Below are 18,403 nucleotides of genomic sequence, written 5' to 3' on the forward strand. Positions count from 1 at the left end.
AAAATGCTCACTTTATAGTTGCAGTAGAAATCAAAAGAGTAAGCATAAGTCTCACCATTCTATAAACAAGTTTGTAGTATTCTGAGTTTCTAATTCTCACTAACCATTGACACAACTTGAATAAACTTTTCAATTTTTTGAACTCTGGATCTTGGACTACTAAGCTCATAATGATAAAAGTCCTTCTCCAACACTTGTTTGTCATAATCTGTGAAATCTTGTGGATAGAACTTCTTTACCAACAAACAAAGATCACTAATTCTGAAAGAATTTAATGCCTCTCGAGGTTCTAAAGCTGAACTAAGCCTAAGTAACTCCATTGCATCCTCATTAAACCTATGATTTAGTTCCTATAGTTGAGAATCTATTGCGGCATAAAAAATATTAACTCGATAATGATGCTCAAGTGTAAAGTCATCTTGTTGTTTATGAGGTCGACCTCGTCTCCCAATATAACAAGCATTCATATTTAGGACATCAATGCAATGCTTCTCACAAAATGATATCACAGTGGCGAGTAAGCCATCCCATCCATCATCTCTAAATTTTTGGATAAGTGCTTTAGTAGATGAAACTAAATGCATGGCATTTAAAATTTCTTGAGATTGGCTTTGCAAAGCTTGACAAAGTTTACCATCGTTCTCCATAGTTTCCTTCTCAAGATACAAGATGAAGACAAATTCAAATGAATTTAAACATCATAAGATAACTCTACTTCTGCCCGATGTTCACCATCACTTGCATCATCAATTATATTTAGTAAAACTTCACATGTTGAAGTAAACATCCTTAATAAACTAGAAACTGATCTAAAATGTGAAATCTAACATGTTTCTACAGGTTGTTGTAAAGTGCCAATTTGATTAAGTCCACTTCCAGTCTCAAGCTCTTCAAGATCAATCAATCGTACTATCTCATTAGCATTGGAAACTTTCAATTTCTCATTACGCTTGCATGAAGTATTAACAGTTTTGATCACCAAAATCAATTTTAGAAAAAACCCACTAATGGGGACAACTTGTTTTGATGCTTTTACTAATGCCAATTGTAAGCAATGTACAAAACAATGAATGTAGTAAGCATATGAGCAATTATTCAAAATCAAAACTTGTAATCCATTCCACATACCTCGCATGTTGCTTGCTCCATCATATCCTTGCCCTCGAATATTTTGTATATCTAAACAATGCTGAGATAACAAAGAATATATCCACTTCTTTAGAGTCAAAGCTGCAGTGTCAACAACATGAATAAGTCCAAAAAAAGGTTCTTTCACAAAACCTTCTGTATCAACATATCTATAAACCACAGCCATTTTCTCTTTCATGGACTCATCACGAGTTTCATCAACTATTATACAAAACTTTGCGTCACCAATTTCTTCTCGAATTGCCTTCTTCATTTTGGCTGAGTAAACATGTAGAATTTCCTTTTGAATCCCAGGTGATGTGTAGGTTGCATTTTTAGGAGTTTTTTGTATTATTTCAGCAACCTTCTCATTCCAAAAAGTCACAATATCCAACGTTTCAAGAAAGTTCCCACAATTAGATGAAGTAAAGCTTTCATCTCGACCTCTAAAAGATATAGCTTGAAAGGCAAGATGTCGAGCAACATAAATTGAGGCCTTCAATTGCAACCGATTATTTGCAATTTGTTCCTTAGTGAAATGATCAATCACCTTTTGTAAATGTTGCGATTGGTTCATCAAATCCTTACACATTTGCTCTGCAACTCTATGAGCCGAGTTAGGATCTTTCCCTATATGATTTTGAAAATAACAATTTTTGCTCCCAACTTGTTTGCAATTTCTAAATCCACCAACGGTAAATGCATTTTATCCCACAAGCCCATTTGGCTTATGAAAGATAAAGCAGGGTAGACAATAAGCTGTATTTTTTGTTGGAGAATATTCAAGCCATGTTGAATGGTGAGTCACTAATCAATTATAGATTGTCTATAATTGATTAGTTATATTGTGAGTCAAACTCAAATTCAAGCTAATGAGACTTGCAAAAATGGATATGGGACAAACTCCAAATTCAAGAATAGGAAGAAAACAATAAGGTATTTGTTAACCAATTTTTTGCATGCAACATAGAGTCTCATTAATTAAGTCCACACCAACATAGTAAAGAAATTGTTTTTAGAGGGGTGATAGGCAAAGAGAGAAACAAATCGAAGCTTAAAAAAGGAAAATAGCCAAGCACCGAATTACAATGTGAAATCAAGGTGACCTAATTTTGCTCTAATTGGGTTAGATAGAGGTCGAGAAAAATAGCTTGGAAAAGGAGATTGAATATTGATCATAATAAGAGAGGGATACAATGAGAAGGGTGAAGAAGAAGGGGAAAAGGAGAGAGAGAAAGAGGAAAAGCAAGCATGCCTCAAAGAACAATACCAAAACCACCACATGGTTAACAAAGAATACCAATGGTGGAAGTTGTAGGAAGCAATTGTTGAAGCAAAAGTTATTTGCGTATGGGGTTTTAGGGTTTTTAGAGACGAAATCTAGTAATCAGGTTTTTCTAAAGGGTCTTGTAGTAATTACTAATTAGTTAAAAAATTAAATAAATAAAAACTAAAAAAATGATGTGTAAAATTGAGAGGTTGCTAAAGTTTATGTGACAAAATATTTGAAGGTCAATAGATAGTCAAACGTCTTTGGTTTTATAGTATTTATATAGATGAGTCTTCACCTATTAGTATAACTAGTATAGAACCCGTGCTTACGCACAAGATTGATGAATTATAATAGTGCTATTGATTTTAGCTTGGGTTATTAAACATATATGACATAGTTTGAACGCCACATTTGGAGGTACCAAAATAGTTTTTTCTCGTAATTTTCATGATATTAGTTACGCCAAGTTTTTCATTACATTGCTATTACATATATAATTTTGAAAATCACTATTGGATACTACATATACAATATCAATTCACAATTATTGTCTGTGAAATTTTACGAAATACAACACAAAATAAAATAATAAATTGGTCAAATAGTATCTCCTAAATTAAATGAGGATAGGTGCATGAGATCATTCAGCTCAATTACAGTTTGTTACATTTAATATCTTTACATACAAAATATCTTAATAGCAACTATATGAAAAATATGCTCATTAGTACAGAGAAAAAATAACAGCAAAAATCTAAACAATTTAATTTGTATGGAAAGCTAACAAAAGCAAAATCTAATTTTGATTCTAATTGAATTTTTTCTAAACTTTGGTTTATATATATATATATATATATATGTATGTATGTATGTATGTATAACCTAATTAGTAATGGACCGAACATAGTCATGGTTACATAAATGGCTTATAAATTTGAATTGTTTTTAGTTACATGATTAGGGTTTTTTTTTTTTTTTTAATGTTTTATTTATATTGAACTCCTCATTTTTTACACTAAATTAATTCATTTGGCACAAAATTAAAAAACTTATAATAGATGGGGCACATGACACAAAATTAAACTCTAATTGAAATCCAATTCTTACACTAAATTAACTCACTTGACACAAAAATTTAAAATTTAGATTAAATGGGACACATGATGCAAAATTAGATTTTAATTGAATTCAAATTTGAAACCTATTTGGATTTTCTCTCAGCTTTACCTATTAAGGCTAGATTTTAATTTTATGTCTTTGATCCATATGGTGGATGTTTTAGTAAATGTTTTTTTGAGTGACCCTATTAATAAAATAGGTCTTTGAGGCTAGATTTAAATTTTATGTCTTTGATCCATATGGTGGATGTTTTAGTAAATTTTTTTTTTGAGTGAATATATTTTGGTATTTGTAATTATGTATACATAAATCAAATAATGGATTAAACGTTTTCTTAAGGAAAAAAAAAAAAAAAAAAAGAGAGTATAAAATGGGCAAGTTGGAGATTAAATGAGTTGAGCGGGTAACAAGTATTTAATATTTAGTTAAATGTGTAATAAATGAGTAAATGAGTAATTGCATTCATGACCCAATCCAAAATGCACCCAACCCATCCAATTGTTACCCCCAATATAATGTAATTATGACAAATTCTATGATTAGCAAGGATTAATTATCTTAAAAGTGGGCACAACAATTTGGCTAGTTATTACTTTAAGATTCGAAATTGTTCATATTTAGAGCACTAATATTAGTGAAATTTGTGAAAATTGTCCATACTTAAAAATGACTTACATTAGTAAGTGTATGATTGTGTAAATTTACAAATTTGTTAAAGACATTATTTATTTTATATTTAGTTTATTATTTTTTATGTATCTCTAGTATGAAAGAAGAAAGTGAATTATTGTGACTGTCCATGAAAAAAGAGAAACAACTAAAAAAATAAATATTTTAATGAAATATAATATAAAATAAATAATCTTTGAAAAATAAATATGTAAAATAAAAAAAAATAAAAAGTTTTTTGAGTTAAAACAAACAAATTTTTGGACAAACGCTATTATACGACAATATACATGTAATTATTAGTCAATCTTTGTCTTCAAGCAGCCTGGCTTGGATCACTAACACACACAACGACAATACATGTAATATTAGTCAATCTTTGCCTTCAAGCAGCTCTCTTGGAACCACTAATACACGTACAACCGATAATGTTGTTATCAACAAGACCCACGAGTCCATGTCTCCCTCGATAACATGTTCCCAATTGAGTCGAGTCTCTTTCCAAACTAATATTTCACACCTCGAAGCTTAAAATCTATTTGTTAGTACTATATATTTGCCAATTTACCAAGCGTGTTCTTGATGTGATACACGATAATGTGATATTAAAATTTTTAATTAATTTATTTATTTTTAATATTATCATAATTTAAAATTATAAAATATATATCATCTTTCTCAGCATCTTTATAAACAATATAATGTCGCATTCTTATTTTATATTAAGATTACATTAAAATTACGTTAAGGTAAGATTTCATTATGTAACGTTACCGCGAACTAAACAACTAAACGCACCACCAGTGTTTTTACATCTATTGTCCTTCATTTCACAAATTACAGTTCACGTTAATAATGCTAAGGCTTTTTTTTTTTTTTGAGAATTTAATAATGCTAAGTTAAAAGGTAGAAAAGAAGGGGTCACATCAAGTAGGTAAACATCATATTTCTCATTTTTTTAATCCATTATTATCCTTTCTTATCTTAATGGTGATTTCTGTAGGATATATGCGTTTAATATAATCAAAGACGAGGGGACCACCCTTGCCCAAAGTCATTGATAAACATTGCTGCATTATTGTCCTTCTGATTCCTAGTCCCATCTTATCCTTTCCATGTGGGACCATACCGTGTATTCATTAGATACTCCTTTAAAAAATGCAGCATCAAGATAATCCTTTTACTAAAAAATAATTAAATTATACAATATAATATACCCACTAGGAATCTAGGATAAACATCACTTCCTCTCAGCAAAGAAAAAAAAAAAAAAAAAAACACTTCCTCACTACTATGATATGCAGTTCTCAAAGATCTGATTACATTTGAAAAGAACACACATAATAGGATTTTTTTTATTAATAAGAAAAGTAGCTGCCGATCATGATAATCATCATCTTCTAAGGAAGATACTACTTACAAAATTCAATTACCGTGACACCATTCTACAACATAAACGCTTACATTACTCACACAAAGCTTACATATATTAATAGTGAGCTACCTCATTAGGAGCCAAGCCTAGTTAGGACACGTACTCACATTACTATAAAAACGACACGTCCAACACTAGGAAACGAAACAAAACAAAGCAAAAGCGCTATTTACATGCAATGCAAGCCTCGATCGGTAACCTGTCACCTCCTCAGCGATGCTCGCTCTTGGTCTGACCACTGTAGAGCCTGTGAACACATAATTAAACAACCCACTTCATATTAGTAATCATTCAAATCAAACCCAGACGACCATTTCAAGCCCTCTAATCATAAAAAGATCAACATAAAATTCTCTCCTCGCCGGGAGGAGCATGTATGTCATACATCGGATATATAAATCTTCCATTTCTAGATGTAAGATACATATATAAGATATATGAGATAATTAGATCTGGTGGATAAACAACCAGATCATCGCTCTGCCAAGTAGCATGCAAATATTTGGATATGCAAGTGTTATATGTAGACTACGTACCAGTCATAGACAGTGGGAGAGTTAGGCTGTGGCTTGTCAAAGTACTGATTACCAATTCTCTTAGTGGCAAGGTTGCTACCTGGGTGGAACACGCTCCTCCAAACGTTTTCCTTACGGGCCGATACTGGAGTTGTTGGTGTCACTGGTATAGCCGGGCTTGCTGGCATGGACAACGACCTCTGGAACTTGCTCCCCTCTCCAATATCCACATCTAACACCATGCAACCAAATAATATATGTAAAGCACAAAACTTCTATGATCATATACATAACATCAAAGCACATACTTTTGTCAAGGAGAAACTTGTAACTCAAGTGACAGTTTTTAATTTTTTCAATACGTTCAGGTTAAATTTCTCCTTTCTCAACTATTGAATTTTCTTTAATACCTGGGGCTGGGATGTGGATGGGCTTGGTGGAGATCTTCCTCAACTTGCCAAGGCCACGATCAGGCTGAGGTCCAGCCAAAACATCATCCCAAAGCTTCTCTAGCAGAACCATCTTTCTCTCTTTTCTTGTTTGTTTGTAATGGATCAGATTTTCCTAACTTGGCATAGGAGTTAGTGTTACATATATAGAGAAAGTTGATGCATAAATATCTCTTTACCCTCAATTAAAAATTGCAATTGCTAGATGGACCTTTCTACTAGTTCCGAGTGTCTTTAATATTTGTTTGTAATAAAACTGTGGGGTTCACAATTATACAAATTGAGAAATTATGTGTCCCTGGCAGAGGGAAAATGATGAGTGGAAATAGAGGGAGGGGGTGGATAAGGACGAAGACTAGGCACAATATGCGGGGTCCGCTAAATAATATCTCTTCAAGATCAGATTGGAGTTGATTGGGGATTGTTTTACAAGTTTACCCCCGTGATTAGATCATTGTTTTGTCCTATTCCTCAGAGCAACATGGCGTCTACCTTGATGGCAGACACGTGCTATGGATTGTGACAAATTGGGCCCCCCCGGCTCCCCTTGATCAAGGGATTCTAATTCTAACAGAGTATAAAATGCGAAAAATGTAAGGTACACTAGGCCTCGTCAATGGGCCGGGCCGGGTCGGTCCGACCCGTTTTTACTTGGCCTATGGGTCTATTGGGCTGGGTTTAACGGGCTGTTGACTAGTCAATGGGCTGGGTCGGGTCGGGTTGGGTTGGATGGAAAAACCCTAGCCCATGGCCCTACCCATGGGCAATGCCCATTTGAGCTTTAGCGGGCTGGGCTAGTGACGTGGATTTAATAGGCTACCCATAGACATTTTTAACAGGTCTTCAATGGGGTTATAAAAATTTAACCAAAAAAATTATAATTATATATTATTACAAACTATCAAATTGAACAATTAAATCTACTAAAAAGATTCTATTAAAAAAAATACTAAGACATACCTCTTAAAAAGGTACTAAAATAAGATTAATTAACTTTTATTGATAAGAATAAATAAGTACATTGAATTAATTATCAACTCTTAAAGGAAATATTTGAAGAATAAAATATCAATTCTTAAAGGAAATATATGAAGAATCAAATATCAACTCATTAAGGAAAGAATTTCTTCCAACCAACGGTAAGCTTTTTTTTTTTATATATATATATTTTTAAGGAATTTCTTCTATAATTGTAACTTGTAAGGAAAGAATTGGAATTTATCAAAGGAAAGAATGACTTTCTTTCCAAAGGCACAGAGGTAGGGCAACAATCATCTTAGTAACTTTGTTTTAAAAATCAAAGCTACTAGACTAATACCAAAATATATATTTATTATGCATATTGTATCACAATCATTCCAAGTATTTAGTGGTTAGGTGTGTGGTCTTAAAGTTTTTATAATGTCTAAAGTTCAATCCCTCACCCACCCAACCCCCAAATTATTTTGTTATAAATTTTGGGCAATGAGTTAGACTAACGGGTTAGGTTACTGGGCTGGGCTAACGGGCCGGCCCATCGGGCATCTATGGGTAAAGAAATCAACCCATAGCCTGTCCCATTGGGCTACTGGGCTGCCCACGGGCTTCAATATTACCGGGTTGGGCTGCCCATTAGCCTGGTGGGCCAGCGGGCTACTGGGCCAGCCCATAGGTCATGGGCTATTTGATGACCCTTAAGGTACACTTAAAATTACATCTTTATTTTTCATAAATTAGATGAGTTGTAAGAAGTAGAGAAAAAGTAGCTATTTATTTATCGTTCAAAACTTATCACACGATGAGTGGTGGCAAAACTTGTCTAAGCTTTTATGATCCTAGCATCGATAATAAAATGATCAATAATAGAGTGATTTGCACTATTTTTTTTAGGAAACAAAAAAACAAATAGGAGATTGATAGTTATCCCATCCCATATAATTTAATCTTATCTAATCTTCTAATACTATATATAGTTACAAAAACTTAACCTGAGGATTTACCATTTGCTTAAATGGGAATTTCTATAGTAAATCCTATTTTTTTGGGATATGGTACCCATATGCAATCAAATATGCTATAATAGGTTACTAAAATATTATATTTGATAGTTTCAACGTCACATTAAGTAAAACTCATTTTTATTTTGAGTAATGTTACAGACACAAATTTTTTTACAACATTTTTATAAACTACTAATATGGCAAATTCTTATTAGTTCTAATATGGGTTCATCACTAACATCACAATTTTACTTACAATAACTATTTGAAAAATACTAAAACCATATCAGCAATTTATAAAAATGTTGTAAAATAATTTATGTATGTAACATTACTCTTTTATTTTGGGGTAATATGAATGGTTGTGCACATTAATGTGAAAATGGAAGGTTTTTTTTTTTTTTTTTTTTTGTTTTTTTTAGATAATAATGAGACAAATTAAGAGTACATATTTAAGTAGAATATAATAGAAAGTTATTAGGTGGTGTAACTTGAACTTAACCCTCTATATATATTCACATGCAAGTAATGAGATTGATTAAGTAGTAAAGTCTCACGTTGGATATTAAAAGTAGTTAATATAACATAATTAAGTTCATATCTATTGGATTTAAGCTTTTAGGTTAAGTGGTGTATCTACACATTATATCAATTACTTAATAATGAGTCTTCCCAAAGTGTTTTTGAGGAAGATTCCCATATTCTCTCACCTATGGTTGAGTAAGGGTTCTGGTGGAAGAGGAGGGGGGGGGGGGGGGGGGGGGGGGGGAAGGCACTCTATTTTACTGTTAAAAATTAATAAGATTGAGTAAATTTTAGGTAATCCACCCCTTCATATTTTTTTTTTTTTAAAGTATAAAAGCTCTTTAATTTATTATTGTCTCATTTATTTTCCTTTTAATATTGATTTTTTTTTTGGTCATATGCAAATCATTAATTTTAGGAGCATCTAAAGCATAGATTTATACAATTATTTATGCAAATTTCTATTTTCCAAAAATAAAGTCATGCATTTATATTGAGAAAGTTAAGGCTACTAGAATACAATAATACATTTAGCTTGGCTCCTCTTGTGAAAATTTTCTACCTCCACCATTGGTGGTGAGTTGTGACCCCCATATTTGTGCAAGGAGAACTCCCAAGTCCACCTCAAACATGGTTGAGTAAAAGGGCACACTATTGGTGCTAGTGTTGGATGACACTTGGATTGTTAAGAAAAAGGCTTTCATTCAAGGGGGAGACTAACCGAGTCTAACCGAAGTACTACAAGTGACTTGATAGAAGGCTAACATGTGAAGGAGGAGAGTTTTTGGAATATACACGTTGAGTGTGATTGGTTAAGTAGTTAAATCTCATATTAGATACTAATGAAAAGAAAGATTGGTTAATATAACATAGTTAAGCTCATACCCATTGGGCTGAATTTTTTGGGTTAAGTGGTGTCTCTATATATTATAATAACAATTCAAGGAGTCTTTCCAAGGTGTTTTTCTCCCCAACATATATATAAGTAATGTTACATAATCCAATAATTTGTTATTCAATTCATATTTTGAAAATTCAATTGTTGGATTACATATTTTATATGTTCTTCATATGCATATCAATTTTTATGACAATTGGGTATTATTAACATTCAATTCGTAAACTCATCTTTTATGCATTATTTTGAACTACAAAAACTTGAATTTAAACAATTGATTGATGACATGACTATTGATCTTTGATCACCTTGAAATTTTGTAAGTATGGAGAATATACAAAGATAAATGTAATCCACCTGTGAATTAGTCAAAATTCACATCCAATTAAAAAGTATTAAGTAGTATAACATTGTTTAAAGCCACACAAAGTATAACTTCAATCTAACCTCTCTCTCTCTCTCTCTCTCTCTCTCTCTCTCTCTCTCTCTCTCTCTCTCTCTCTCTCTATATATATATATATATATATATATTGATTGCACTATTTATGGCCGGTGATAGCTATACATTCAAAACGAAGTCATTTTGTGACTATATAGACTTCAAAACGGCATTGTTTTGTGTAAAAAAACAACAAGTTTATATTTTGTGCCATGAATTTAAAAACCAGAACAGTTAAAGAACCGAAAAATTGTCCAATTCCTGGTTTTTACCTATTAAACCACCATTTTTTACCGATTTTAATTGTTTTTACCTACAGGTTTATCAAATCTAGCAAACAAGTTGTGTTGGCAGGCTTGGGTATGACCTAACCCAACACCAGTAAAAAAAAAAAGGTCAAACTAAAACGAATTTATATTTTTATTACCCATTCAATATTTTATGGGTCAGACCAACCTTACCCATATTTTTTTGGCACATACAAAAAAACGATTAAAAAAAAACCTCAAACATAGTTTTTAACATTTTTTTTTTTAATACATGTAAAAGGAAAAAAAAAAAAAGGTTCAAAAATGAATATTGAAGAATGTGAGGGGGTGGGCCGTGCTAGTGGTATTGGGCTGCCTCCTACTGCACTAAGCTCAAGTTTTCTGGATAAGAAAGTCGGGACCGGCCCAGTTTCAACTTAAGTTGGTCCAACTTGTGCGCAAACTAGGCCAAATTTGCCAAGAATGTGTTCACGGCTGGCGAAACTGTTTCAGACAAATCGTGGCAGGCAGACATAACAATAATAAAATAAACATAAAATATCTAGCTACTTTAGTGGGGAATTGACCAAATAGCCCTTAAAATCAATTACAATAACAATACTATTTGTTTTCTTTTTTTACGGAAGAGAAAAAAGGCATAGCAGAGGACATCAAATGTTTATAAGCATGGGTTAGTCAGAATATTAGAGGAAATCGACCGAAAATTCAATCCGCAAGAGCAGAACCACAAAGGGAAGAACGTCCCTTCTCAAAGCAGTCAACCTCTCAGGAAATAAACCTGTCGTAGAGATTAGCTGCCCTAAGGGAAATGGGTCTGAGTGGTTTTTTGCGTAGGTACTTTCGTGCTTTTCTTACAGAGGGCCGGATTTCATGAGGGAGAGAAGGGATTAATCTATCGATGCATGCCCACCTTTCTAATTCTCACTATTTTCTTTCTTTCTCCTCACTTCGTTTTCTTTGCTATTTCTTTTAAGTTTTCTATTTCTTTTCCAAAGTTCCGTTGTTCCTACCCCTCTATTCACGGCAAGACCCTCCTTTTATAGTGCCTATCGTGACCCGATTTTACTGTTTTAACCCTTAACTCCCTTTGTCTGGTCTGAGTGTACTGGCTGACCATCACTGTTCTGTCTATGTGTTGCCCTCCCATCGCCAGACAAGGAAGAATATTTTGTTTGCTAGTCTGTCGTGGCACCCTTTCCTGCTACGGTCTGGGTTATTTCTCTCTCTCTATCCCTCGTGGCATGCACCTAATGGTTCCAACTTAACTTGCCTCTTTTGGGTAGTAAGTCATCCCAGCAGGACACCTCCCTGAAAGAGCTTGAGCCAGAACCATAAAAATAGATTCTTCCCCTTTCTCCACCACCAAACCATGCCCTCTGATCCTCTGACCCCCCGACCTCACCATGCTCTGTATTGGCTGGGTACAGGTTGGTGGTACCTGGGCCTTGCGCGTGCCTTCATTCCATATATGTCCAAAACTTGTTTGTTGCCCATTCATCTGTCATGGTCTGGAGGCTCGTCATCCGTGTTTTTTGACCTCTTATATGAGCTGCTTTTTGTTTTCCCGCTCCACTTAAGAGCTGTGCTTTATTTGATGATGGGTCTCACATCTCCTTGGCCCATTCCTTGGTTTCTTTTATTTCTTGCAATGTCGTTCTGTTATTCCTGCTGTAATAACTTAATCTTGCTGGATCTCTTTTAGGCCAGCCGTTTATTCATTCTCTCAGTGGCTTGGCATGGCCACTGTTTTGCTTTTATTTATGGGCTCCTATGTCCCTTTTGGCTTTTCTTTGGGCATCCTCGGCCCGTTTTGCTTTCTTTGGAATTCTTCGGCCCTTTTGCTAATTCTACACTTCCATGGGCTTTTTACTAACTTCGTTAGGTTTCCCTGACCCAATAACCTTATTCTCATCCTTGGGGTTTATAGGTCTGCCATAAACCCCTTACTTTCTTAGTTTACATTACTTTGGATTTACAGTGGCCCTTTCTTGCTTTTCTACCTCATACACTGCTCATGAGATGCTATTTCTCTCTTTCCGGGCTTCTTTAACCCCACTTGCCTCTTCAAGACCCATTCGTTTATTTCTTGGGCCTGTGATCCATTATTCCTGCCGCTTGGGCCTAATGGTTTTTGCTGTCTGCTTTCAATTCTTTGTTGCCCTTGTTATTGGGCTTTCTTTTTTTTCACCTGGATTCTCACAAATAGCCCTCAACAAAGAATATAAATAGGGGTTTGGCTTACCTCCAGTACTTTTTTAACTGGAATCTCCTTTTATTTTAATGAAAAATTGTCACATCATCCACTAACTAAATAAAATGTGGAGATTAAAACTTATACCACTTACTATTGTATATTTAAAATAAAAGGACATGTGCAGTTAAAAAAGTGTCGGAGGGAAGCCAAACCCTATAAATAGATAGAAATTCTTCTCTAGTCTAATCTAAGTGTATATGCATGTGAAGCTCACTCTTGAAGACTTGAACTCCGGCTCTTGCCCCCTGCACTCTACAAACACTTATACTTGCAGAGTAACTATCACACCAAGAGTGTGCGGTGGTTATAAATAGATACTAAATTGGTGTAACCAATAATTTCTTAAGATGTTAAGAACCTAACAAAATTTAATCCACTCATTTGCAAATGGAAAGAAGGGTTTTAACTTTTAAAAAGTCGGAGTTCCCTAAACACACTAGATAACTTTAGTCGCAACTTCTTAAGCAGTCTAACGAAATCTCAACATTACAGACAATCCAACTAAATCGGGAATAGTAAATAAACCCAAAAGTTTGAATCTTTGAGCATTAGGCTTACAATGCAGATTGCATGGTCAGTCAAACGAAATAGATTTTGCTTGCTTTTAATAAACAGACATTAACATTGTTTGGGCTAATTGGACTGATCTTGAGTATTGGCACAGTAAACTTTCACATAGCCCAAGTACTTTTACTCTCTCGTGTAAAAAATGATAGCAGTCCATTGATAATGATATCCATTATTGTCAGTCTAATATTTTGATACAAAATCCTTCTTGGAATTTCCACCCATATACTTAGTATTTTACTCCGGAAACGTGGATGGAACATTGTGTTAATAATAGAGCATACAAAGCCAATCCTCCACTAAGATTATACCACTGGTCATTCATTGAGTTGAATCAACATGTCATCCTCGTACGTATCAGCAAACTCGGACTACATTTGGAAGTACGTATTAGAACATATTAAGATTTAATGGCACAAACTTTTTAGTATAACCGTCCACGTTTGAGAACAACAGACAACAGGTTCAACATAAGACTACACAAATCTTTGGTAAATCCACCAAAGAGATTAGGGAACAAAAACTCACAAGTTGCTTGTAATGATGACATGAAAACTATTTTACTCCGAGTCACCTTGCATATTTACAATCATCAGGTATAGCATCAAAACAATTAGGATAGCTTCTCAGCTTGATCACTTTTACTTTATTTTTAATAGGAAAATAAAGGCGGCAACAAGTGAAGAAGAAAAACAAAAGCTGCAGAACAAATCTGCACTTCCAAACAGTATCCAGTTTTGCACGTATGAAAGCTCTGGACACTGGCAAACATAGTCACATAATCAATGGAAACCAAACTGCGAAACAAGATATCCAAGGATGCTGCAGCAGATAACAGTTCAGCTGAATCACTCTCCTTTGCTGGTCTTGTATGTATTCAAGATCAGCAATCACAATCACCTAATATCAGCGCCAACCGAATCAACAAGCAAGATCCAGAATTTGAATTTGGCCGCACTAGACCAGATTTGAATGCTACTGATCCAATCAAATATTTCCCAGCTGATCTGTTAATCTCTGATGATAAGATCCAGCCAGAAGCTTTCCTACTTCAATCAAAGCGATCTCATTTGATCACTCAGTCCTCCCAAGACTTGTTGTTGGCCCAAGACTCATTGCCAGCAACCCGTAGCAGCAGCAGGAGATCAAGTGCCAACACAAGTGGCATGAAAGTCTCTGATAAACCAAATCACATAGTGAATAATCATGAAAATAGGCACACTGCAGAAAGGCCATCATTTGGCCGGAAGATATTCCAGACATTTCTCTCCCCTTGCAGGCAATGCCGTGCAATTACACCAACTGTGAAAGCGCATACCATTCCCAGTCAAATTTGAAGTTCCATTAACCTAATGGCCTCTCTTTTCAATTTTAACTTTTAATTGAATTCACTGGGAATTCATTTTATTTAGTTGGGATGAAGCAATTTTTTCTTTTAATGTCTTCTATTCTACCTGAGGTATTACAGTAGGCCGCACTAAATAAAAATTTAGACATGGGTTTTCTTTCCTAATATTGTATGACTGAAGCACTAATGACGAGAACTAAATAATTCATTGCACATTTCTGCATCTCAATCTCTTCTCACTTTACATAATTACAGTTGCATGTATATGTATGGCCCCAGCAGCCAGCAGTCTACTGAGAACAGCCCTAGACCTATAAATCAATATAATTTAGCACCAATACACACTTAAGAATAATTCACCAGTTCTACCCCCTTCACCACCCGCTCTTTATCTAAGAACTTTGAAATTTCAACTTCAAGTTATTTTTTCTAAACCCTCACTTCCCTTTTTTGCAATATCATTTATGCAATACTATTACATTAGCATTTTATGAAACATTTTATGGCAGTACAACACATAAAGCTAAAAAACAAGCACAGTCCTAAACTCAGCAGTCATCATATAACATAATCCGCTCATAGTTGCACAACTCTTTAGCACACTTATTTTTCCACCTCGTTTAAAGGAAATTGTTCCTCATCAATTCACTGAATGACTGCTTATAGAAATATAGTATACACTGGAGATCAATTTTTACTAAAACTAAACCCAATATACTGCATTTTCCCGGAAGGTCAAAAGCTAAACCCAATATAATCTATTTACCTCTTGAGACTTAAATATCCTGCATCTTTTAGCATGGTATTTTTCCTACTATTCTTATATACAAAAAATTTAGTCAACAGATAACAGACACCATGGGTCCTCATCATGAATATGGTTAATCAAGTCTAAAGGAAATACTACAAAGTATTAACCAAAAGACAAATTCTATATCATCAGTGACTTTTAATTATTGATGAACACCAGCTTAAAAAAAGAAAGGCTGTTTGACAGAACCTGAAAAATACAGTGATACTGTGAAAACACATTCTGGCAACATGCATTGGGGGTTTAAAATTGAAACTTAAGAAACCAAAGGCATGACATAATAAAAATGTGATAAGTACCTCACTCCACAAATATCTCCAGATATGAGCAACAAAACAATTTAGCAAAACGTGCACATATTATCTATAAACACAGGAATATAATAACCACAACTAGAAAGCATGAAAAACAGAATTAATTATCGAACAGAAGTAAACCTCAAATACACTGCAACCTATATTGTAACTAGTTTATCCAAAAGTTTAATTGAGCATACATTTCATATATCTATACGACTTTCAAGGAACCAGTTCATTTGCAATTCCAACCTAGTATCCTACTTGCAAAAATAGTCCAGATGTCCAATGATGAGTTCTAGCTTAGCCTTTTTTGATGAACTAGCATAGCCTAACAGAGAGCACATAAAACAAATAATATGTCGTGAAACCCTATGAATGGAATGAACACAAGACCATAAGGGAGAGAAGGGAGTGTCAAGAGCTGCTTTGCATTTGCTCCCCTAACTAGTTGACAATAGTATTGAGATGCCTTCCCTTCCAAGAATAAATTGCTGGTGGAACCATTCTTTTAAAATTAATAAATAAATAAGTCATTAAATGAAACATTTGTGTGTGTACAGAAAACTTGTTGGATGCCTCACATGTCAACATTAATATAATATCCATATGTCAACTCCCTAAATAATATTTAATATTTTGTTCCCACATTTTCTTATCATTTTCATCTTGTTGGCAATCAAACTTGTGTGAGAACAAAATCCCTTTTAGGTTTTTTTTTGCTTGATTACTTAAGCTTTTAGAGTTTAAAAATACAAAGTGAATAAATGAATCCCAAGGAAAAGAAAATATTATATTATTTTGTTAGAAAAAATCAAAAGACACCCAAGAAGTTTGAATAGTTTTTCAATCTGCTATTATATATTTATAAATACTTCCACATTAATTACTTTTCTTTTTATTACTAATTAACAAATAATATCTCTATGAAATTTCCCTATTTGCACTTTTTTCTTCTAATCAAATAATTAGTTAAACATAAATTTTGTAGTTAGATTGAATATATAACTTTCAATTGTGCTCAAAATTATAAAGTTATTTCTGCCAGTATATTAATATGACTTTTACTTTCGTTGCAATTATCCTTTATATTACTTCGTAAATGTTTACCAAAATAATTATCTCAATCTTCCCCATTTGCTCCCTTAGCTTTCATCTCAGTGTTAGTGTCAGCCTAGCAAAGTGATTTCATCATTGGTGTTCTTTCTAATCTTTAAGCATTTCACCACTCCCTGAGAAATTCCCTCTACCCTATCGTACTCTAGCTTGGTAGTTGCCACCACTTGTCTAGGATTGAACCTTGGGATTTGACAGCAAACTTAAAAAGACACCTACAAACGCTTTACGCCAAATCATTCTGGATAACATTTGCATCACCTACTACAAGGACAAAGTTGGTGCTTATTTCTTGGATACCATCATTGCTTCTCTGGAAAAAGAAGTTGACCATAGGCCTTCTACCTCCACACGGCTGCACCGTCAGGCTTTTGCCCATTGCAAAGAATTCCCTTACCTCCCAGAGGAGTTTGGGCTATGATGCACCGACATGGCAAAAGGGCCGCTAAACCAGCATCCGATGCGGGGTGTGGCGGGCGACGCCGCTGCCTGCACATCAGTGCCAAGTCTGAGGTTTTTTTTTTTTTTTTTTTTTTTTTTTGAATTCAAGCCGAACCGAGCCGATTCAGCTAGAATCGGGTCGTGTTCGCTAGCAACCAAAATGGCCGAAATCGGCTTTGGAGGACAAATTTCCCACTTCAGAGATTTTATATATATATATATATATATATAGTGTTAGTGTGTGTGTGTGTGAGAGAGAGAGAGAGAGAGAAAGAGAGAGAGAGAGAGATGCATTTCAATTCAACACCACTCTGGAAAAATTCTTCTTTGAACCATCTTTGGCAATTCCCATATCATTAGTTGCAATGCCAATAACTATGTCCTTTGCATCATATAAGATCTGACCAATTCCATAGCTTGTATTCAAAAAACTGTCAGCTAGTATGTTGATTGGTAACAAGAGAGCAAAAACAAGAGTACCTCACTAGCAGCAAAGCCAGGATATATTTCAACCCCCAATTCTTCAGCTTTCGTCCCCATCCAACATTTGTGAATCAAGGCATAGTAATACGTTTTTTAAGAATATTTTAATAGTAAAAATATATAGAAAATATAAATAAAAATATTTTTAATAGTTTTTTAATCGCCGCACCCATACCTTACTTTTTCAAAAATTGCCGAGTCGCGCACCCACATCTGAATCCGGAAATGCACTCGTGCTTCATAGAGTTTGGGTAGTGTCTCAATCCTAGTGTGGATGATCATCCTCTTGGACCAACTACTGATCATTGCCTTGGAAAGTTATTGCCTCACCAACTAGTTAATCAAACGCACTACTACCCGTTTGCCATGTTGGGTTATTAGAAGCCAAA

At 34.3% G+C, this 18,403-nt stretch overlaps 2 protein-coding genes across 2 annotated transcripts; both read right to left on the reverse strand.

Annotated features, from left to right (window-relative positions):
- Positions 1 to 823: 823 nt before the first annotated feature.
- Positions 824 to 1,720, reverse strand: LOC115990487 (zinc finger MYM-type protein 1-like). The gene has a single exon (XM_031114314.1). It carries the CDS (start codon positions 1,718 to 1,720, stop codon positions 824 to 826), a length of 897 nt encoding a protein of 298 aa, XP_030970174.1.
- Positions 1,721 to 5,513: 3,793 nt separating this feature from the next.
- On the reverse strand, positions 5,514 to 6,882 carry LOC115992381 (auxin-repressed 12.5 kDa protein-like). Its single transcript, XM_031116566.1, has 3 exons — positions 6,550 to 6,882; positions 6,161 to 6,371; positions 5,514 to 5,871 (listed from the first exon to the last, which is right to left on the reverse strand). Exons 1-3 carry the CDS (start codon positions 6,659 to 6,661, stop codon positions 5,835 to 5,837), a joined length of 360 nt encoding a protein of 119 aa, XP_030972426.1. The 5' UTR covers positions 6,662 to 6,882; the 3' UTR covers positions 5,514 to 5,834.
- Between the last annotated feature and the right edge of the window lie 11,521 nt (positions 6,883 to 18,403).

The sequence above is a fragment of the Quercus lobata genome, chromosome 5 (assembly GCF_001633185.2).
Source record: "Quercus lobata isolate SW786 chromosome 5, ValleyOak3.0 Primary Assembly, whole genome shotgun sequence".
Lineage (NCBI taxonomy): Eukaryota > Viridiplantae > Streptophyta > Magnoliopsida > Fagales > Fagaceae > Quercus > Quercus lobata.

Excerpts from the sequence above, each read along its gene's own strand:
- LOC115990487 (XM_031114314.1), bottom strand. The coding sequence starts at position 1,720 with ATGTGTAAGGATTTGATGAACCAATCGCAACATTTACAAAAGGTGATT.
- LOC115992381 (XM_031116566.1), bottom strand. The coding sequence starts at position 6,661 with ATGGTTCTGCTAGAGAAGCTTTGGGATGATGTTTTGGCTGGACCTCAG. Across the intron at positions 6,372-6,549 it reads CATCCACATCCCAGCCCCAG|ATGTGGATATTGGAGAGGGG; the intron begins GTATTAAAGAAA and ends GCATGGTGTTAG. Across the intron at positions 5,872-6,160 it reads TCTCCCACTGTCTATGACTG|GCTCTACAGTGGTCAGACCA; the intron begins GTACGTAGTCTA and ends ATGTGTTCACAG.